This window comes from Natator depressus, chromosome 7 (assembly GCF_965152275.1).
Source record: "Natator depressus isolate rNatDep1 chromosome 7, rNatDep2.hap1, whole genome shotgun sequence".
Classification (NCBI taxonomy): domain Eukaryota; kingdom Metazoa; phylum Chordata; order Testudines; family Cheloniidae; genus Natator; species Natator depressus.
Window position 1 is genome coordinate 80,203,773 of NC_134240.1, and position 23,817 is coordinate 80,227,589.

At 39.4% G+C, this 23,817-nt stretch overlaps 1 protein-coding gene across 4 annotated transcripts in view; it reads right to left on the reverse strand.

Annotated features, from left to right (window-relative positions):
• The window catches only part of HERC4 (HECT and RLD domain containing E3 ubiquitin protein ligase 4), an 81,674-nt gene extending 58,212 nt beyond the window's left edge, over positions 1–23,462 (reverse strand). For 2 of the 4 annotated variants that reach the window (XM_074958879.1, XM_074958876.1), the window contains exons 1-5: positions 23,221–23,462; positions 21,673–21,773; positions 19,188–19,470; positions 10,679–10,838; positions 7,066–7,142 (exon numbers count right to left, since the gene is read on the reverse strand). In XM_074958879.1, the coding sequence (XP_074814980.1) occupies positions 7,066–7,142; positions 10,679–10,838; positions 19,188–19,413 (463 nt within the window). In that variant the 5' untranslated portion in view covers positions 19,414–19,470; positions 21,673–21,773; positions 23,221–23,462. Of the gene's footprint in view, positions 1–7,065; positions 7,143–10,678; positions 10,839–19,187; positions 19,471–21,672; positions 21,774–22,041; positions 22,061–22,518; positions 22,642–23,220 lie in introns of those variants that run through there. The other 2 variants (XM_074958877.1, XM_074958878.1) reach the window with 2 other exon arrangements.
• Between the last annotated feature and the right edge of the window lie 355 nt (positions 23,463–23,817).

Genomic DNA, 23,817 nt, shown 5'->3' on the forward strand with positions numbered 1-23,817 from the left:
AATTTAAAAGTGTGTTCAATCCCTTTAACAAAAAGAACAAATTCATGACCTTTCAAAAATTAAACAGCTAGACTATTTTGTACAGGGAATTCAAATAATTTCCGTAGTTCAGAGATTTTTATTGATTTGCTCTTTCAAACTCAAAACTGATTATAATTTGAGACTGAAGTCAAACCCAGATGTCAGACCAATTTGAAAATAATATTTAAATCAATTCAAAAACTTCAAGGCTGCACTTAACTTTTTCACATCAGCAGCACCAGCTAATTATTACTCTTACCAATTAAGATGGAAATGGAACAGTACGTGCTTCCATCACTTATTAAAAATGCCACTGAAATTAACACAAATATTGATGTAATTAGTCTTGAATAAATTTAATAAATTTTGCTACTGAAATGATTATTTACAGCATGAACAACCATTCTGTAACTTACTCTACTATCCACAATAGGTGGCACCTACTGGATAGTTTAAGAAAAGAATTATCACATGAAGTTTTGAAGCCTTTTCAGTAAATGTTACAATGTTTCAAATTTTATCCAGTTACTCAGAGAGATCACTACTTCACACTTTTATTGGCTCTAGTTAGAAATACTTATCTATACACAATTGTAAAAATAGCAGCCTTGTCCACTACAGTAAGGAAGTTTTACAAAAATTACTCACTATTGCTAACATTTTTTCAACTCCTCCCATGTCAGCAACACTGCAAAGCCCTACGATGGATGGGCCATTGGCTTTTTAAGCATAGGCATTGATTAGACCTGCTCTGAGCAGACTTAGATGACACCGTTAAAGATACTAGAGGCCCATCTACACTATGACTCCCAATGTTGCTAACACCGGTGGACCTGAGTCAGCACTAGTAATGGTCATACATTTTTTTTTAAATTTCCCTAATGTAGACAAAGCTAACACGGCAGTTGTGTTGAGCTCTTTTTTAAAATTAAGTATTCTGTAAGAATAATAGCTTTTTGTAGGTATACAACTTTTTATTTTTGCTGTGCCTGTCAGAAATTGACTCTCAAATAGCATATATCAAAAACCAAATGTACTTGTCCCAAATTATTAAATTCAATATATACCAAACAAAAAAAATTCAACTGTTATAAAGGTTTGGTTCATATAAGCTGACTATGTAGGATATGAAGAACAATGATGGAGGCAAGTAAAGCATGGAGAATATTTAACACATTGTGGTATATAAACTTCCTCCATACCATGGAAAGAAGCATATGTCTAAGGATACTACCAATCGTGCAACAAGAACTGCCCTTACATAAGTTTGCAGATACACACTAACCCAACATAAGGTGTGCTCCAGACCAGCGAGGGGTTGTCACTGGCTGCCCTGTAACCCTGACTGCTCCTGTAGCTCTCTAGCTTGTATGCTGGCTGGAAGCGCAGAGAGAGAAAGAAAGAAAGAAAGAGAGTGTGCGCGCGCACACGCGCGAGAAGCGGCTCTGGCTCAGCAATCCTGATTCCAACAGCCTGCGTGTTATACCACTGCCACACTCTGGCCTCCACCAGCCTTGTTTACACCTGGCAAGATGACCCCAACATCCCTCATCCGGAATTTTTCCAAAACCATGTTCTCTGCAGTGTCCAGCCCTCTCCTGGACCCTTCAGAGAAAGATTAAGGTTCATTTGTTCTTTTAAAGATATAATACGCAGCAGCTTGCCACATTGACCGGAGTTAACATTCACCTTAAATCAAACATAGCACTGGGTTGGTTTAGATTAAAAGTAAAACAAGACTACTGACAAAAGGAGATAGGATTTGAAGTGAGTTCTAGAATAGCTGATAGAGTTAGAAATGGTTGCAAGCAAATAAAGTGAAAAATGCTTTCTAGAGACTAAGACTTAACAAAACTATAGTATTGGTTCAAGGTAAGATTCTCATCACTCTACCTTCCAGCAAGATAGCTGACCAACCCCTCCAGTCAGGATCTCCCATAAAGGCCAAAGTGCTCAGTTCCTTTGTCTTCTAAAAGATAACTTGGGGTTCTCCCCCCCCCTTTTTTTTTTAATAGTCCAGTAAACCTTTGAAATGGATTCTTTTGAACATTACCCCCAAAGTAAAATTCATTCAAGCTGTAAAGAAGGCAACCTGGAGTCTGGTGGTGAAGGAAGTTCCCTGCTCGTTTCTTCCCCCACCACTCCTAGCGTTTACTAAAATGCAAACTGAGCTGTTTCCTGCAACCTTCTCCCCCTGCTGTGATGCTGAGTGATTATCTCCTCCCCTGGTTGGCTTGATGGTCCTGTTTTACTTTCTATGTAATTTGTATTCCCATTGTCTCTTGATGTACCTTGGAAATATCTTCCAGGTGGCAGAACCACTTTGTCTGGGGTGGGGTAATTTTAGCCCTGCCTAGCAGACACACTTTGATAACATAATTTCCTATATGTTTGTAATTTTGAATGTTTTCTCCATACATACACCATACAACAATATTAATGATCAGTATGTTATTAACTTTCTATTGATATCTTACATGACACCTTCCGATAATAGGTTATGACATTAGTGAGTTGTGGTACACTGAATTGGTCATGCCAGTTGACACTTATTACCAGAATCAGTCAGCCCTTTGCCCTCTTGCACTGGGATGCTGTTTGGGTCACAACGTGTGGGAGTATGCTTCCCAGTGTGGGCAGACAGACATGCATACCTCTACCTGAACTAATGCACTAAAAATAGTAGTCTGGCTGCAGCAAGACAGGCAGCAGCTCAGGTTGGCCACTCGAATGACACCCACCCAACCCCTTGGGTATATACTTGGGTGGCTGGCCTAAGCTGCTGCCTGTGTTGCTTTGGACACACTGTTGTTTTTAGTGCCCTAGCTCGAGCAGAGCTAGCACACATCTGCCTACTTGTGCTGACGAGCACATTCCCAGCTGCTGTGTAGACATACCCTAAATCAGCTGTAAACTGATGTAAGTGGGACCACACAGGCATTTGCACCAGTTTTTAAACAAATTTAGTCAAACCAGTTCAATGTCTGTGTTTACGCCAGGCCTAGCCCGATATTTCCCATCTTCTCAGACACTAGGTCCATTTGCCTAATTTCACCCCATCCCTACTCTGGCCTATGCAAACCTGCAGCACCTAAAGTGAACTCCAGAAAGACTCCTTCCATTGAACACAGTGCAGTCTAGCCAGCTCAGGCCACTACTGTCTCCTGTCCCAGGAAATGCCCAGTGAATTTAGAGCAATTAGCCAAAATCCCCTGCTGCTGAGGCACACATAAAAGTGTGGAGGAGGTTCAGGGCTTGAAATGTTCCATTGAAGACCATGACTGACGGGCCTGTTTGGGAATCATACAGGAATACCACTTTGGGATGCACTGTGGCCTAGACCCAAGCCTAACCCTATAATGCATCCTTCCCCAAGACATCTCTAACCGATGTCATTTGGTGCTGCTTCCATGTTGCCTGCCTTGAAGGGGGAATTGTTTGCATCCAGAACTCTACTTCTAGTACAAGACTCCCGCTCCTTCTCATACCTAGAGGGCCACACTAGGCACTATGCAATGTATTACCAATCTGCACTGAATTTAACTCCCTAAAGGTTATGGAGTTCAACTTTCAACATTAATCTGATCAGAGACTACAACTGAATGTGCTGTCTGTGACAAAGTGACAGCGAATGTTTGGTCTTAATATTTTGGCTGTTCCAATACTCGAGTGAAAATATTAAGAAATTAGATGCTTTCCTGCTCAACAGTACTTATGTGTAATCCCCCGTAATTATCTTACATGTAACTAGAACTGCAGATAACTTGCTGTATCTATTTGTTAAACTTAGTGTTCAAAGCCTAGATGAAGCAATTGTGTTCAACCAAGCAGCTGGTACTGTAAGATATTCTTTTACACTTTGTCCTGTCAGAAAAAAATATGTCCATTTATAAGTAGTAGCCAGAAATCAGTACCCTTGCCTCCTGAATCAGCCATTCAGTGGAGCAGTACATTTAACACTGTTATATTTCACAATAACTAGCTAGAAAACTAAAGGAATTTTTCCACTAGTGAAAGTGGAACTACATATTTGAAACCAGGTACTACATTTTCATGGTCAAGACTGAATTACAATACTTGAATGGATATGTGGCTAAAATAATAAATCTTATAATGTTTGAAAGCACATTTATCCTAAAGCGCATAAAATATATGTTGACTTGAATTAACTAACTATCTTCGTGGGTAGAAGTAAGTTCAAAGACAAGCAAATATGCAAGGGTGGATAAAGAATTTGAACATCCTCTCTACAACTCTGCAGTTCTAAACCACTATTTTGCAGAAGACAACTCAATATGCTTTTAAAAAAAAACCTATCACTTACGTGATCCCTATTCTGGAAGGTAATAGACTTGAAAAGGAAATAATTGTGCTCCGTAATGCCACAAAGAAATCATATGTACCTTGGCAAGAATAACTGAATTTTGGTCAGACATGAAACAAGGCTATGCTGCTCTAACTCTAAGTTAATGGTCTGCCCCAGGAAGAGGTACAGATAATGAACACTGACTTTGTGCTTTTCATAATAAGAAGTTTTTTTTTGGGGGGGGGGGGGACAAGTGTAGCATTAAAAGAAAAAAAAAAATCTAGAAATGCATCTACCAAAAAATAAACAAACAAAAAAACCTGCTGTAACTAGTGACATTCTGTAACACTGAATAGATAGGCACTAGAAGGTGAAATTTTCATTCTCTGTGAGTTCCACAAATGTCTGCTTAAATCCATTCGTCAGAGATCTTGTGAAAGTTAAAAATTGGGAGTCCTAATTTTCAGAAGTGAACAACTGCATACACATTTGCATATTTAATTTTCACAAGCAAAAACAGGTGCAAAAAAGTCTACTTTTTAAATATCAGGCTGAGTTTCAGTGGATACTGTATATTGTATGAACTAGGGCTGTCAATTAATTGCAGTTCACTCATGATTAACTCAAAAAAATTAATCATGATTAATCGCACTTATAACAATAGAATACTAATTGAACTTTATTAAATATTTTTGGATGTTTTCCTACATTTTCAATATTGATTTCAATTATAACACAGAATACAAAGTGCACAGTCCTCACTTTATATTATTTTTTATTACAAATATATGTACTGTAATAATGATAAACAAAAAGTAGTATTTTTTCAATTCACCTCATACAAGTACTGAAGTACAATCTCTTTATTGTGAAAGTGCAACTTACAAATGCAGATTTTTTTTTTTTACCTAACTGCACTCAAAAACAAAACAGTGTAAAACTTTACAGCTTACAAGTCCACTCAGTCCTACTTCTTATTCTGCCAGTCGCTAAGACAAACAAGTCTGTTTACATTGATAAGAGATACTGCTGCCTGCTTCTTATTTACATCACCTGAAAGTGAGAACAGGCGTTCGCATGGCACTTTTGTAGCTGGCGTTGCAAGGTATGCCAGATATGCTAAACATTTGTATGCCCCTTCATGCTTCGGCCACCATTCCAGAGGACATCCTTCCATGCCAATGATGCTTGTTTAAAAAAAAAAAAAAAAAAAAAAAAAAGTGTCAATTAAATTTGTGACTGTACTCCTGGGGGGGGGGGGGGGGGAAGGGGGCGACACTGTATGTCTCCTGCTCTGTTCTACCCACATTCTACGTATATTTCATGTTGTAGCAGTCTCGGATGATGACGCAGCACATGTTCATTTTAAGAACACTTCCACAGCAGATTTGACAAAACGCAAAGAACATACTGATGTGAGATTTCTAAAAATAGCTACAGCATTCAACCCAAGGTTTAAGAATCTGAAGTGCCGTCCAAAATCTGAGAGGGACGAGGTGTGGAGCATGCTTTTAGAAGTCTTAAAAGAGCAACACTCTGATGCAGAAGCTACAGAACACAAACCACCAAAAAAGAAAAATCAACCTTCTGCTGGTGGCATCTGACTCGGATGATGAAAATGAACGTGCGTCAGTCCGCACTGCTTTGGATTGTTATTGAACAGAACCCATCATCAGCATGGAAGAATGTCCTCTGGAATGGTGGTTGAAGCATGAAGGGACATCTGAATCTTTCGCATATCTGGCACGTAAATACCTTGCAACGCCGGCTACAGAAGTGCCATGCGAACACCTGTTCTCACTTTCAGGTGACACTGTAACCAAGAAGCAGGCAGTATTATATCTCCTGCAAATTGTAACCAACCTTGTTTGTCTTCATCTATAAGTTCAACTTTCATGATAAAGAGATTGCACTACAGTACTTGTATGAGATGAATTGAAAAATAATTTGTGTGTTTTACAGTGCAAATATCTGTAATAAAAATATAAAGTAAGCACTGCACACTTTGTATTCTGTGGAGTAATTGAAATTAATATATTTGAAAATGTAGTAAACATCCAAAAATATTTAAAATAAATGGTATTCTATTGTTTAACAGTGCGATTAATGGCACGATTAATTATTTTAATCGCTTAACAGCCCTAGTATGAACCAATCAGCTAATGACCAGGCACTTTACAATCATCACTGACAAAGCTGGCAAGACTCAGTTCAGGACAACTGAAAAAAAGACGAGAACATGAATGGCCTACTGAAATCAATGGGACTACTCATACACAGGACATTATGCAGATCCATAAAAGTCTGCAGGATTAGGGCCATAATTACCATTGTAAAATGCTCTCATTCATCAAGATCAAGTAACAAATTGGATTTTCACATTTCGATTTCCATAATACTCTCAAGGAACATCAGTAAAACAATTATGTATTTTGGAGACTTGTCATACATTTCATTATTTTCTTTTAAACCTATTTCAATTAAAGAGTAGCAGAGAACAATAATCCTAGGGCTAACAGGATACAACTATGTTTTTATAATAAATATCAAGTAAAAAAATTCAGAATTTTATCTAAAAAAAAAAAGTTTTACATAGCTAGGGCGATAGACAGTGGAACTTAGCAAAGTGTCAAAGGCACCTTGGAGATACATTTTAAAATGTGGTTCCTTCTTAAAAAAATTCTGTAAAAAACCTTTTGAATTACGTAATAGTAATACTGCAGAACAACTTTACTTACCTTTTGAGAGTGCAAGTGAGTGATAGTAGCCACAGGCAACTTGCATTATTTGGATATCTGATAAGCTTTTGATATTTCTATGGGATTAAAATGGAGAAGGAATTAGACCACCAGATCTTGGCACTACGAAAGAGTACAACATCTGAAGGAGGAATAATACAGAAATGCAAGTTAAACCTTTCCACAAAAGTAGAGCTAAACCTACTTTAAATATTATAACACATCTTTTAATTTAATTTGTAAATTACAAAATATTAATCCAAAACTCTGGATAGCTGGAACCCAAAGAAGTTTGTTACTGAGTTTTATTAATAAATCAGCAATTCCTCTACAGAATTAGGACTTTTGTTTGGTGTTTTCTTGTTTCAGAGTCACTAGGATGTCATCCACCTGAAGATCTAACATTGAACGGGAGATGCAAAAGGAGACTAGCCTCCTAGATCTAACAAAAGCTTTAAAATGTGTTATTCTTCACCATGTAAATGCAACTTTTGGGCCAAATAATTCCAATGGGTTTACAAGGATCAGATTGTTTTTTCCTTATGCCACATACATTTGAACGTGAGGGTTAAATTCTCACTCCATTGCAGTCAATGGGAGTTTTGAAACTGCACTCAGTGGGGCCAAAATTTCACGCTAGGAATATAACAAGTTTACGTGAGCTGTTTGACCTGACAAGCTTACTCAAAAGCTTGTAAGTGTATATAAAGATGCGTGAAATCAGTCATTGCATTTTGTTTTAAACTAATGCTGCGACTGTGACGTTGGCAGACCAGGTGCCAGCCCATGCCAAGACCTCTAGGCCTCAACTGAGCACTGACCAACATATAGCTGGAAACCAGTCTGGCTCACCTGTGTGTTAGTATTGTTACCTTATATGTTAAGTTGATAAGAATGTGTTCAGACTTGATGAAATGTTTGTACGACGCTGCATGTAGTAATCTCAGTTAGAACATCTGCACCTCCTGTTATAAGTTTATAGTAAGTGTTTGCATTGTAATCCTCTGTAATTATATGAGCCCTAGTCTACACTACAAACTTATGTCATTATAACTACGTTGCTCAGGGGTGTGGAAAATCCATACTCCTGAGCAACATAGTTATACCAACCTAATCCCCAGTGCAGACAGAGCTATGTTGACAGGAGGACTTCTCCAGTTGACATAGCTACTACCGGAGGTGGAGTATCTACTCCAACAGGAGACGCTCTCCCACTGGCATAGGCAGCATCTTCACTAAGCGCTATATTGGCCCCTGGAGTGCTGTAAGTGTAAACAAGCCCTCAGTCACCAAACACAAAAGGAGCCTTACTTAATGTAAAATGCTGGCTTCCTACAGAAAGTGTTACGTCCTACCCACCAAGGAGGCCCACTGAAACCAAACGAGCCACTGTGAAACGTCAAAGAACAATTACTTGTTTAATTGCATTCCTCCCCTCACCCATGAAGAGGGCCATGTTCGTGAACTCATCCCATCAGCTTGAACTCTGGGGCAAAAGGAATAAAAATACCCCACAAGAAGAACTGTATTTCAACTGTATCTCTCTGCTGCTTGGACTTTGAGCGGGCAAGATTTCTAAGCATACATCAGAGATCCCCAGCTGCTTAGGCTGGGTTGGCCCAAAAGGACATATAGAGATTGCATATACAGCAGCTTCTGTCACCTTTTGAAACCTAAGGCTAACTCATTAGTATGTGTATGTTTATCTGCTTTAACCATGTATATAACTAAATTTGTTTTTCTTAGTTAATAAATCTTCAGTTCATTTATAATATGACTGGCTACCAGCGTTGTTTTTGTTGTAAGTTCTGAAGTGGAATTAACGTGGGATTCGGCATAACCTTAATATTGTGGTGATTTTTGATGTAAGGCACCATCTATCACAAAGGCAAGCTTGCACAGGTGGCCAGATAGAGCAGGAGTACCCAAGGGGACTGTCTGTGACTCCAAGTTACGCTGTTAAAGTGCCTGAGGAGTTTACTCTCGATACTTGCCTGGTGAAATCTAAGTACAGAATTTACAGCCAGCTTGGGGTTTGTGCCCTGCTTCTTAATAGTCTGTCCTGAAGTTGGTACTCACACTCTTGAGCCACACTAGACAGCTTAACAGTGATGATTAAGAATCCAATCCAGCAAATACATACACGTGTTTAGCTTTACCACCATGATTTCAGAGTAACAGCCGTGTTAGTCTGTATTCGCAAAAAGAAAAGGAGTACGTGTGGCACCTTAGAGACTAACCAATTTATTTGAGCACAAGCTTTCGTGAGCTTCAGCTCACTTCATCGGATGCATACTGTGGAAACTGCAGAAGACATTATATACACAGAGACCATGAAACAATACCTCCTCCCATCCCACTCTCCTGCTGGTAATAGCTTATCTAAAGTGATCACTCTCCTTACAATGTGTATGAAAATCAAGGTGGGCCATTTCCAGCACAAATCCAGGTTCTCTCACCACCCCCCCCCCACAAAAAAAAAAAAACAAAAAACAACACACACACACCCACACCCACCCCCACCCCCAAACTCATTCTCCTGCTGGTAATAGCTTATCCAAAGTGACCACTCTCCCTACAATGACAGGTTTCAGAGTAACAGCCGTGTTAGTCAGTATTCGCAAAAAGAAAAGGAGTACTTGTGGCACCTTAGAGACTAACCAATTTATTTGAGCATAAGCTTTCGTGAGCTACAGCTCACTTCATCGGATGCTCACGAAAGCTTATGCTCAAATAAATTGGTTAGTCTCTAAGGTGCCACAAGTACTCCTTTTCTTTCTCCCTACAATGTGCATGATAATCAAGGTGGGCCATTTCCAGCACAAATCCAGGTTCTCTCACCCCCCCCCCCCACACACACACAAACTCACTCTCCTGCTGGAGTGTGTATGGGTGTGGGAGGGGGTGAGAGAACCTGGATTTGTGCTGGAAATGGCCCACCTTGATTATCATGCACATTGTAGGGAGAGTGGTCACTTTGGATGAGCTATTACCAGCAGGAGAGTGAGTTTGTGTGTGTATGGGGGTGGGGGGTGAGAGAACCTGGATTTGTGCTGGAAATGGCCCACCTTGATTATCATGCACATTGTAGGGAGAAAGAAAAGGAGTACTTGTGGCACCTTAGAGACTAACCAATTTATTTGAGCATAAGCTTTTGTGAGCATCCGATGAAGTGAGCTGTAGCTCACGAAAGCTTATGCTCAAATAAATTGGTTGTCTTTAAGGTGCCACAAGTACTCCTTTTCTTTTCACCATGATTTCAACGTTCCATTGATTTAAATAAAACTACTCATGTTAGTAAAGTTGAAGCATGTGCTGGAATGGAACATAAGGTGGTATACCAAAAATATTGTTTAAGTTAATAAGGACTGTTAAACATCTACCAAGTGTGCCTATTAGCAAGAACCCACTGAGTGACTGGGCAGAAGGTAATAAAAATTGTTATCAGGTTCCACAGCTGTAAAGTAACCTTCTATACTTCACAGAATTACTTGAAAAATATTTTAATTATGGAATGGTTTGAGCAGTTTCACTTACACATGTCTTTCAATGTAACAAGTTTACTTTAAAAAAAAAAATACACATATTTTACTTTGATCACTTTTTTATTTACCTGGGTATTCGGATACACTCCTCTGTTCCAGGCAAGCCTAGCTGTCCATCATTAGCAAGACCCCAAGCATACACTTGGCCCTTGTCATTTAATGCTAGTGTGTGGGCTTCTCCACATGAAACAGACACAATATTTTGGGCATCCAGAGCACCAACATGTTCTAAAAAAGTGAGAGAGGAAAGAAATCATGTTCTAATATATTACAGTTAAACAAAAAATTTCCATTCCTGCCATTGTATACTAAGATATTAAATGAAATATCACGGAAAATTAGACTAAAACCATGCCAAAATACCTTTAGAAATGACATAATCCCAACAAGAGCAAGTTAAATCTCACCCCATTATTATCCCATATAAGCAGTGACCAGGATTAAAATATTGTTGTAATACGAGGGCACTCTATCAACTGTAATACACAGAAAATGCAGGATAACAGTAATGGTTCTCTTCTAATCTCATTCATGAAAATGACTACACAGACTCAATTAACATTAAGGTGATTATTACGGAATGATTAAATGTATAACCATTCTAGAAGAGGAAAACATTCCACTATGCACCAGTTATCATCATCATTAAGAAGTCCTTTAATAGCAAGGCACAATAAGGCAGGTTACAAACTAAGGCCACCATCCCGCAATGGACTCCACACGGGTGATCTTCTGCATGCATGCATGCACAGAAAACTCAGGGCCTAAAAGCTAAATTTGATGCACAGATACACACAGCAGACCTCTGAAAGACATGTAGTGAATTAAGGACATAAGACTCCATTGTTAACCTCTTGTTTGTCAGTACTCTGTGCGTGCATATCTTCAGATATGTTTGCCTGTACTCAATGTGTGCACTTGTGCTGGTCAAATAAGCTACATCCCCATGCACTCAGTAGCAAAACTTGAGAAACTGGGCAGTTGAGGAAAATTATAAACATATATTTATCTGAATATGTGGTTTTCATAAACTGGGAATTAGTTATAGACTGAGAAAGAATGTACTGGGACATAAGCTAATGCAACAGCTGAATAGGAGACTGCTGAATGGTTTCAGGGCCAAACTCTGGGAGGTGATGGATGGGAGAGAGAACCTATTAGAATCAAATCTATGTTTTCAAAGGTCATTTACTATACGTTAAATTATTTTAAATTTCATTTTGAAATTTCAATTATAATAGTTGATTGGGTTCAAGCATTAATAACCCAAAAGCTGCAGCACTGTACTACTGGCATGAGAACCATAAAGTGAAATTGAGTTGTCCTTTAATTTTCCAAGCAAAATGAAGTGCAAAAAAAGTAAAACAGCACAAACAATTAAGACTAAATGATATTTTAGAAACTGTTCATGCTTTAATAATTTATGGTAGTATTAGTAGTAGCACAGGTAAGGCATATGTTTTACGATAGATCTCTCAACATCCCTTAAAAGGAGAAGACGCAAGGAAAACCATAATAGTCAGAAAAGGAATCCAAGGTAGTCAAAACTGCTTTTGATAGCATTTGTGGAATTGAAAAAAACTATTTTCCTCCTCTAACTTCTTGTGTTCAGAAACCTCCAGAAATTTTTATTTCAAACTTCAACAATGTTATGGGGGAATATCAGAGTCCTGTCATTAACACCAAAATTTTCATAAGTCTCCATGAATCATGTGCCCATTTTCAGACAGTTTATGCTCAATTTTCTAAAGTGTTGACTTAAATAAAAGCTATGAATCCTCAGCACCTCTGAAAAATCAGGTGCAAGATGTCAAAATAGGCACCCCAGTATTGAAGCACACAAAGTTATTGAACATCTGAAGTGTAGTTTTCTAACATGTTATGTTTTTCTTAAAGCCCCAGATCCTGTAGTCCTTTGACTCTCAACTTTCATTTTTTACAACATACTTTCTATGCCCCATGGCTATTGGGAAAAGTCCGAGAACATGACTTGAGTATAAAGATTCAGAAACCAGAAGGCTAATAAAAAACCCCAACAACTTTGGCTTAAAAATTGATTTTTAAGCCAAACAATTTCTGAACATGAGGTTGGCAACTGAGTGACTGCAGCAGTTACAGAATTCTTATAGATAAGTTAACAGTTGGCAAGCATACAGAAGTACACATATGCCCTTTAGTGAAAGCAAACAGGAAATCCGCTCTCTTTTGCCCTCCCCTCACACACATGGCATTCTACAGAACATAAAAATAACTTGAACGGTAAGTGTAGCTCTACTCTAAGCATTCCCTGTACCGCCAAATAAGAGGCAGACCAATATGTCACGTATCTGGTCATTTTATAAATAAGTCAAATGGGGGGGAAGAAGATAAAAAGAAAATAGGAGCTCAGGAAGAAAAATGTTGCCACACAGAAACAGCTTGTAAATTTCATGCTCACGCTTGCTCCTAATTTAAAAGTTCAGTTTGGTGAGAAGATTAAACCCACTAGTAATCACAAAAAAAAGACAGTCAATAAAGGGAAGGCTTTTATTCTGATAACCCCAGACAAATCCAGGAGCTTGCAGCTCTAAATGCTAAAGCGTTGCAGAAATGAAAGAACAATTTGCAGCCATTATGCTGTCAAACTCTCCTGCTGGTCTGGTGTCCCAGCTTCATTACCACTGAAGGCAAAATTAACTAGTTATTTGGGTGTAAGTAATTATTTCTGAGAAAGAGTCCTCTGATCTTCCCGAAGCTCACAGCAGCACCCATCCCGACATAAGGAAAGATTATGGTACAAAAAGACAGAACTGAAGAATAGCAATTAATCTATTTAAAGCCCTCCTAAATCCTTGAAGAATGAATCCCTTTTGGAGATCATGCAACTACTATACAGCTGTGTCTTACCATGAACCACTTGAGCAGGAGACGCTGCTACCCACACTACATGGCTTTTCCTTTACATAACACACAGCTGGGAACCACTGAGATAGCAATAAATGCTAGTATTCAGGACCTGTAAGTATTTCTATTATAAATACTAACAACAAGAGGAGATTATTACTTGGCTTTAAGGCTTCAGACCACATAAAATTTCAGACCAACTTCTTTTAATACTTCAAAACATGAACAACTTGATACACTCTTCATACTCTTAGTAATTTGGTACATTTAAGTTATTTAAAAAATTAGGAACAGCTTGCTTTCAAACCCTCTCTCAACTCCAACAGGTGCTTGTTAAACAGAGCCTCACAAATTCACTTTTCTTCATAGGAAGAAAATGTCATGAAGCAGCCCCTAAGACAGATACATTTGGGTGCCTAAAGCAATCCACTACACCTCTTAAAAACAGAATTTTTGCACTAGTGCATTGTCTTTTAAGTTTGGTTTATTTTCAAATTAAATTGACAAAGATACGGAAAGTTCAGTGAATAACTACTGTGCACACAAGTCATAGTTAAAGCATGAACAGTATATTTTACAAGAATCTATATGTATATACCTCATAATAGAATGTACATCATATAATCTAGAACCTCTCATTTACAAACTATTGTCAGTGATCTATGGATTGATAAAAACATAAGAATGGCCATACTGGGTCAGACCAATGATCCATCTAGCCCAGTATCCTGTCTTCCAACAGTGGCCAATGGAAGGTGCTTCAGAGGGAATGAACAGAACAGGTAATCATCCAGCGATCCATCCAGTGTCACCCATTCCCAGCTTCTGGCAAATAGAGGCTAGGGACACTTCAGAGCATGGTTTTTCACCTCTAATAGCCATTGATGGACCTATCCTCCATGAACTTAGTTCTTTTTTGAACCCTGTTATAGTCTTGGCCTTCACATCCTCTGTTTTACTGTGTGTTGTTTTTGTTTGTTTTAAACCTGCTGCCTATTAATTTCACTTGCTGACCCCTAGTTTGTGTGTTATGAGGAGGAGTAAATAACATTTCCTTATTTATTTTTTTCACATGATTTTAATAGACCTCTATCATATCCCTCTTAAGTCATCTTTTTTCCAAGCTGAAAAGTCCCAGTCTTATTCATTGCTCCTCATATGGAAGCTGTTCTATACCCCTTAACAATTTTTGTTGCCCTTTTCTGAACTTTTTCCAATATATCTTTTTTGATATGAGGTGACCAGATCTGTATGCAGTATTCAAGATGTGGGCATACCACGGATTTATTTAGAGGCAATATGATATTTTCTGTCTTATTATCTATCCCTTTCCTGATGATTCCCAGCATTCTGTTAGCATTTTTGACTGCCATTGCACACTGAGTGGATGTTTTCATGAGAACTATCCACAATGACTCCAAGATCTCTTTCTTGAGTGGTAACAGCTAATTTAGAGCCCATCATTTTATATATAGAGTTGGGATTATATTTTCCAATGTGCATTACTTTGCATTGATCAACATTGAATTTCATCTGCCATATTGTTGCCCAGTCATCCAGTTTTGAGATATTGCTTTGTAACTCTTTTGCCCTCTGCTTTGGGCTTAACTATCTTGAGTAGTTTTGTATCATCTGAAAATTTTGCCACCACACTGTTTTCCCCCTTTCTCCAGATCATTTATGAATATGTTGAACAGTACTGGTCCCAGTACAGACTCCTGGGGGACACAACTATTTACCTCTCTCCATTCTGAAAACTGACAATTTATTCCTACCCTTTGTTTCCTATCTTTTAGCCAATTACTGATCCATGAGAGGACCTTCCCTCTTATCCCATGATAACATAATAGGGTTTAAATAAAGGCATGAACATCCTCAGATGAAACAGTGATGGGTGTCACAGAAAGTCACACAAAACACACGAATATTTTAAAGCAGCATAGGGGTTCCAACAAGCCACATTTTTTAAAATTCTATAATTTAAAAGTCGGTCACAGTATAGAAACTTCCTTTTGTACTAATTCTAATCATATTAAAAGACAATTGTCACATTTTGCTGTTTGCGTACAAAGGTAATAAAGGCCCCAGGTCAGTTAATTATTTTTCCAAGATAACAAAAATGTCTATTGGAAGCATGCTATTTACAGTTGTAGTCTTCAAAATGGTCTTCAAATTGTGTCATTTACTGGACAAGATAAACATATTCAGATCTTAATAGCTATTTAAAGATAAATTTACAAAAGTCAGATCCTGCTAACTTAATTAACATGCAGGTTCACGCCAGCAAATGCTTGCTCACAATTAGAGAGGCATGTGTTAAAATTACAATGAAGCTTAAGATCAACTTACCAATTTTTTTTTAAATAAAAAATTACTTAGTTTTAAAAAGCTAAATATCAACCATCTAGAATGCAACTTAGGAAGCAGCCCTTTAGAACTAAGTTCTAAATAAAGATGCTAACCAATAAATGGACTTAATCTATTTGAAAATCAAATAACCATTTGAGAAAGTTTTTTTTAATCTCTTGTTGTTACAAGTAACTTCTAAAATTACTATAACTTGACAGAGATTGGAACAAAATACTTTTTTCTATCCAGTTTGTTTACCTATTGCATTTGACAGCTTTTTATGCTTAGTCAATTTTACTGTATGGCAATAGAATGAAGACATCACTTACATGTATACTCTGGAGAGAGCTCACGTGTTTACTCCTCCACAATCCCTGCAAGAGGGTGTTTGCCAGTAACAGAAGCAGCAAAGCTGATATGAAAATGCAGAAATAATAAGCAGGGGAGGAGGAAGGAGTGAGCCTGAATTTGTTTGGCATTGTGACTTTTTAGGCTTACCTAGAAGACCCTTCCTAACATCAGTATGGAAGCTGAAAGCTCCAAAAAAAAATAAAATAAAATAAAATGAGGACACACTATTTAGAGTACGCTTTCAGAAATTTTATTTTTTCTGATTTTAAACGAACAAGAGAGTGTTGCTTTAAACAAACTACGTTCCCATCACAACGATTAGTTAGAAAATAAAAAGCTATTTGTCTCCTAAATAATTGCGTGTTTACAGACTGCCAGACAAACTATCATTTTTGCCACAGACCCAGTAACCCAGCTGCTCACAGTGGATATCTCTGTGTGTGTGAAAATCATGTAGAGATGTTCCTTAACTTGTGGGAGGCAGATTCCCTTTCCCCTCCCCCCATCTTGATATCCACTGTGAGCAGCTGGGTTACTGGGACTGTGGCAAAAATGATGGTTTGGCCAACAATCTGTTAACATGCAATTATTTAGGAGGCAAATAGCTTTTATTACATGCATGTCAATGAAATGACTGAAGGATTCATACAGTTGCAGATACAGTGGTTCCACACTGGGGCACAGATAGCTGCGCTGGGTCCCACGATCATGCCTGCTTCAAGGAAGACCACATTGGTTCTGCTGTACTCTATGATTTCTTCAGCTATCAAAGAGAGGAGCAATTTAACTCTTAGTGACTCATCTCAGAATTCAATGGCCTGTCCAGGCTGTTTCCCACTTGAAGGCTTATCATTTAGGACACCTTTCGAACTTACATGAAAGAAGATCTAATTAAACATTACACCAATCTTCAGATGTTGCTCTATGTTTGCTGTTTGAACTATACTGAAGAACAGCACCACCACCACCTTTGCCTCCAACAATTGAAACTGTGATGTGTTGTTGGGTTTCTTTGAGTGTGGGGAAGTGATGTGGGAAGTGTTGCATGTTATGTATATTTGGACCTTAACCTAAAACAATTTAAAAAAAAAAAAAAAGAATGAAGCCCAACCAATGGAAGTACAGTGAATTACACTAAATTAATTCCTGAAAGGATTCAGATCAAACATTTTTCACTTTCAAACATATAACTAAGGTTCTTCTATGGACACCATCAACATACTTTGAGAATTTGCCAATGGTGCTTAGGCACTCTACAGTATAAAATAATTTAAGTTGAGAACAGCAACAACTCAGAAACATATAAAATAGGAAACTATTCAAACAAGGGAATTTTAGGTATTCAGGACTATTCGTGGAGGAAGACACTGAAAATTATTATGGTTTGTCATGTAACTGGCAAATTATAATGCTACGATGAGAGCCCTGTGCAGATACACAATTTATATCCACACATATAAGCACAGCTACAGGGCCCTAGTGACAACGAGCCAGACCAGCAGGGCCATGATCAGCGACTGGGGCAGAAATTACAGTGGCGAAAGCAGCAGCATGTTGGGCCATTCATCACAGGAGCCAGTGCCCAGCCCAGGCAGCTCCTCCAGTGTGGCTGTGCCACCCTCAGCCTTGCCCACTGGAACTGCCCGGCTGCCCACTAGGAGCTGCCCGGCTGCGGTTCCTGGCTTGGTCGCTGGCCGTGGCCATGCTGGTCTCCCTCATTGCTGCTAGAGCCCTGCAACTCTACGGCTATAAATTGTGTATCCATGCAGCCTGTAGCCATGATCCACTGTTCTGCGAGATATTATTTAGTGTATAAGCAATTATCTATATATTAAATGAAATTAATTTTTATAATGGTATAGTTCCACAAGGTAATCTCGCTAATATGTTATCTAGGTAAATATACTGTAAATGAATACTTAAATAACTGAAGAACTATAAACCAGCGATTACATGTGGTGTGAAACTGTAAAAAGCAGGGTGCTACAGGGTCAGTCTTGAATCTAATATTTAGTGTACCCTGCCTAGAGGAAAGAGTATAGCTTGCATGTACCAACAATATCAGCAAACACAAAGGAGGAACGGCAAGCATTGTGGAACAGAATTAAAACTACAAGATACAGAGTTGTTAGAGAAACAGAAGTCAACAGAAAATGGTTTAGTTATAATAAATGAAAGGTTTTTCATTTAGAGAATGTTACAGAAAGATCTAAGCATGACAGACAACTGGAACTTAGCCAGGCAAAATGATGCATCTAAAAAACAACAAAAATCAAGCACTAAAGGTTACACTGGGATGTACAAACTAAGGTCTTTAACCTAAAAATTGTTCTCTCAGAGGGGACCCACGTTCACATGCAGACTCTTTGACGGGGAGAGAGGTCCACCTATGTAGAGCAATTTGCAGGATTGAGGCCTAGGGTTCTGTGGCCTGAAATGTGCAGAAGTCAGACTAGATGATCATGGTGGTCCCTTCTGGCCTTAAAGACTATGAGTCTATCACATGGCAACATGACACAGGTAATTATATATTTTAAAATAACCTATTGAAATTATAACATATTTACTAGATTTGTACAATCTAGAGAAGAAAGGCTACGAACTGACATGATAACTGTATGTACCTATATACAACCAATAAAGTCACTTCAGGTACAATAATAGCCTGAAATTAAAAAAAGAAAAAATTAAGCTAAGTGGTAGATGTCATTTTTATAAAATGCTATCAATTAGGCTGGGTTGGGTAATTATATAGCTTCATAGGATTTAATATGCTTACTACTTTCTACACAATGAAACAGAAGTACAAAAATCAAAACCATAAAAAGAAAATCTTTAAAGTCCCAATTCTGCAAATACGCACGTGCTTGGGACTACTCACACTCAGAAAGATAGGCACATGTAAATATATTTACAGATCTGAGGCCTAAATGTGGTAACTAAAGTTAAAAACAACACCCACACAAAATCCACTCTTCATTACTTTTAACTTACCTGGTCTCTTTCTGGATTTTTCATGCCCTAATTGTCCTAGATCATTACATCCACATGTATACACAGTCCCATCATCCAGGACAAAAACAGTGTGTCTGAGTCCACATCCTACATCTCGGACCTTTTTATTTAGGAAAAAGTCACTTTTTCTGGGTTCTAATACAATCTCTTCATCAATTCCACCCAATCCAAGCTGTCCAAAGGATGCATTTCCCCAGCACAACATGGTTCCAGTTGTCTTGATGAGTAAGATCTTGCAACTTCACTGTTCAAAATGTTCCTTCTGTGACAGTGTTCAGGGGAAAAAAAAAATAAAGTACTGTTATAAAGAATACTTAAGCAACACCATACATTCAAAAATATATGTAAACAAACATGTTTTTTCTGTAGTAAAATCTTTGATAACTGAAACACTTTTAAGAGTCCAACTTACTTGTCACTATTTAAGCTCTTTGTTAACTTTCTGCATTACTCTCAACTTGGAGACAGATAATTTCACTATCATTTTCACTTTTACTATCAGGATCCAAGCGTTGCAGTATTTAGATTTCAGTCACCACACCGGAACATTTATTGGTTTAAAGATAACTATTTCCTTTGGTATTTTCTTGAAAATTTATAAAGGTTTCTAACATTTTCTAGTCTTCAGTTTTATAAAAGACTATTTTGGGCTACATTTAAATTGCCAATGCACTTTAAAAACTTCAAAGATGTTCTATCAACTTGTATAACTGATAATACAAACTGATATGCCAATATTTACCAAGTACAAGTCTCTTGACACTTGACATTTTAATCAGACCCTAGACCATGATCCTGCACTCTGATCCAGGTAGATGGACTGCTCCATTCCAGTGCACTTTTCTGGGGCTTCACACAACACAACTGTCCATGGAGGCAAATCACAATGTGAACTGGGGCCCAAGGAGGGCAACCACTTCTTTGAATTCACCTTGTTAAGTTACATCCATGGACACAAACTCATCCATCCCTGCTCCCTGATGCCTGGATCCCATTTTTAAGTTTGTACTGACAGACTACAGCTAGATTTTGAGAAGACACAATGGAACATCTCTCTTCTTTTTGGTTTCTAATTTTGTGTGAAGTACTTGTGATTTAAAAACAAAAAAAAAACCACCAAAAAACCAAAGAACTTATTTCACAGGAAGAGGAATTTCCTCATATTTTCAAAACAGAACCTAAAAATATTCTTGATGAAAAATTACTGCAATTGTTCATTAATTAACACTGTAATCAAAATAGCATGACTGAAGAAGGGAATATTCAATATAAATGTATCATAAATATAGTACATTTAAACAATACTACATCCTGAAAGATCCTCATGTGCTTTACAAACTATATAAATACAACATCACACACACAGTTACTGTCGCCAACTACCACACTGAGGGCTGCATAATAGTGAAAGGGGCGAAATTATGGGCAAGGATAACAGAGCAAACCATTTCTTTTACCAAAAGTCAGCGTGTAAAAGACAGTACATCGACTTTCACGGTCTCACTGTAAACAGCTCAAATGCAGTAACCTTTGTGGAACTCAATTCATCTGTCTCAGAAGGTTAAAGCATAACCAGATAGAGATAAAATAACGAGGAGTCCTCGTGGCACCTTAGAGACTAACAAATTTATTTGTGCATAAGCTTTCGTGGGCTAGAACCCACTTCATCAGATGCATGGAGTGGAAAATACAGGAGCAGGTATAAATACACGAAAAGATGGGAGTTGCCTTACCAAGTGTGAGGTCAGTCTAATGAGACAATTCAATTAACAGCATTTATTCTTTTGCGTAGAGACTGTCCGGTTTGGACAGTGTACATCACAGAGGGTTACACAAAAGAATAAATGGACACAAATCTGACTTCAGGAATTATAACATTCAAAAACCAGTAGGAGAATACTTCAATCTCCCTGGTCACTCAATAACAGACCTAGAAGTGGCAATTCTTCAACAAAAAACTTCAAAAACAGACTCCAACATGAAAATGCAGAACTGGAATTAATTTGCAAACTGGACACCATCAAATTAGGCCTGAAAAAAGACTGGGAGTGGTTGGGCTATTACAAAACCTAAACTTAATTTCCCCTATACTAATTTCCCCCTAATGTTACTCACACCTTCTTGTCAACTGTTTAAAATGGGCCACTCTCATTACCACTACAAAAGTTATTTTTCCTCCCATGGTATTCTGCTGTTAATTGAATTGTGTCATTAGACTGACCTCACACTTGGTAAGGCAACTCCCATCTTTTCATGTATTTATTCCTGCTCCTGTATTTTCCACTCCATGCATCTGATGAAGTGGGTTCTAGCCCATGAAAGCTTATGCCCAAATAAATTTGTTAGTCTCTAAGGTGCCACAAGGACCCCTCATTGTTTTTGCTGATACAGACAAACAGCTACCATTCTGAAACCTGTCAGATAGAGATAGGTTACTCTATGGGAAAAGTAATTATTATCCTACCACATTCAGGAGAGGACGGTCAAAATGATGTTGGCTTGACTTGGGACATAGTTATAGCTCCATCACAGATCCACATAAATGACTGCCATACAAGTTTCAACCTGTAACACAGAAGAATAGAAGAGATCTACAATTGTAGTGATCCAAGGTTTCCACAATCAAGTACTCTTCACAGCTGATGGGAAAGGGGGAAAAAAAAAATCCAAAATTAACTTTTTAGCAGAACAGACTGCAGAACAATCAAATCTAAAAATATTAATTTAATGGAAAAAGGAATTCTAATATTTTCACTTAACTAGAAATTTAATTTAAACCCTAACTTCATTATTCTGCAGGAAAATATTTAAGAAATTTGGAGATTTTCAGTACCGAATAGTAGTGTTCTGCACTTCTGTTATGGTTCCAGCCAAGGATCTGAAAGACATTTTATTTTCTAGCAAGTAATCATGAATCTCTCTGCATTTTATTTTCAAGTCTGAGTCACTATTTATTGAGACGCCCACTAAAAACAGTGTGATACTGACAAGGAACAAACGGGAGAGATGGGGGAAGCAACCTCCTACTTTTTTAGAGCAAGAAACAATGAGGGGGCCAAAGGAAGGGGCTGGAAAGTTCCAGTATGCTTTAGTGATTTATGTTTACTTGCTGTACACACAGTGAAAAGCTCTGAAAAACTATGGCATAAACCTAGCGGCTTCAAAGGCTACAGTATAGACTATAATTCTCCATTATTATTATTCTTGTTGGCAACGTTCTGCATTCAAGGAAACACTGCCAAATTCTGAATCCCATTTTCAAACATCCCATGCAAAATAAATAATATTTAACATTTATTGTATACAGTACCTTTCAGCCTGAAATATCCCAGGCTGCTTTACACTCAACGGACCAATGAAATGCACCTTTGCTGCAGATAAAACTCGATGCACGCAAATTTTGGCCCGCCGATACCAACTCCTACTTGCCAAACAGCACCCCGGGGTCTTATAATGCTCGAACAGAGAAGTCTGGATCTTTCGGGTCTGTTCAAAACCACCCATGCATACAAACTGCGCAGCACCTCACGCCTCCACTCGCAGCACACGGGAAGGAGCGGAACGCCAGCCACCGCCGGGGAGCGAGCCGCGGGCAGGGAAGCCGCGCTGGAGCACGGTCCCGCAAGCAGAAAGGGCCAAGGGTCTAGAGCAATTTGGGGCGGCGAGTGAAGCTGGCTGGCTGGACCCCGCCCACGGGCCGTACTGGGCCAGGCGCCGGCCGCGCGGAGCTCAGAAGGAGCGGGTGGCCGTCCCGCTCTGTGCATGCCGCAGGGCAGGGCGCCGGTCGCGCTGCGCTGTAACTAGCGCCCCTGGGGCGCCGCAGGGCTCGGCCGCCGCCACCGCAGAGCTCAGCCCCTGCCCCTCCCGCCGGGGCCGGCACGGGGCCCATACGCCAGCCCGGCGCCCGACCCTCAAAGAGCGGAGCCCGGTCCCAACCACCAGGCCGGCCCGGCCCCGCCCTGCAGCGCCCCCTCGCCCAGGCTAACGAGCCTCAGGCCCCGGTGGAACTCACCGAAGGGCCGGGGAGAGCCCCGAGAGAGGGGATCCTGCTCCGGCCAGGCAGCGAGGAGGGAGCACCAGGCAGAAGTGACAGGCCTCTAGCACCGCGGGTCCGGCTAGGCTTCCGCACTGCGCAGGCGCCGCGCCCCGCCTGTGCAGGCGGGATCTGCTCCCGCTTCCCGCCCCCAGTCAGCGGGGCGAGCACGGAGAGACCCTGCTCAGACCGGCCCCGCCGCTTCCACTCGGGGCGAGGACGCCCTCTCCCCCTCAGCTTCCGGTGCCGGTGCCAGACTCAGCCCCGCACAGAAAGAGCGACCCCGGAGCGGAGTTTGCAGCGTTGGCCTTTTGAATAAATAGCTGCTGGTAAAGTGAGCAAACTGTATCCGGAAATCATCGAGCCGCTGCCCCGGAGGGAGCCCCCCAGCGCCTCAGGGACTGCCTCTTCCGAGAGCCCCCGATACTCACTTACACTGGGCGCTGTCAGTATCCGGCTGTCAAACGATTTTAGCTTCGAACAACGGTTTGTTCGTCAAAAAGAAAAGGAGGACTTCTGGCACTTTAGAGACTAACCAATTTATTTGAGCATAAGCTTTCCTGAGCTACAGCTCAC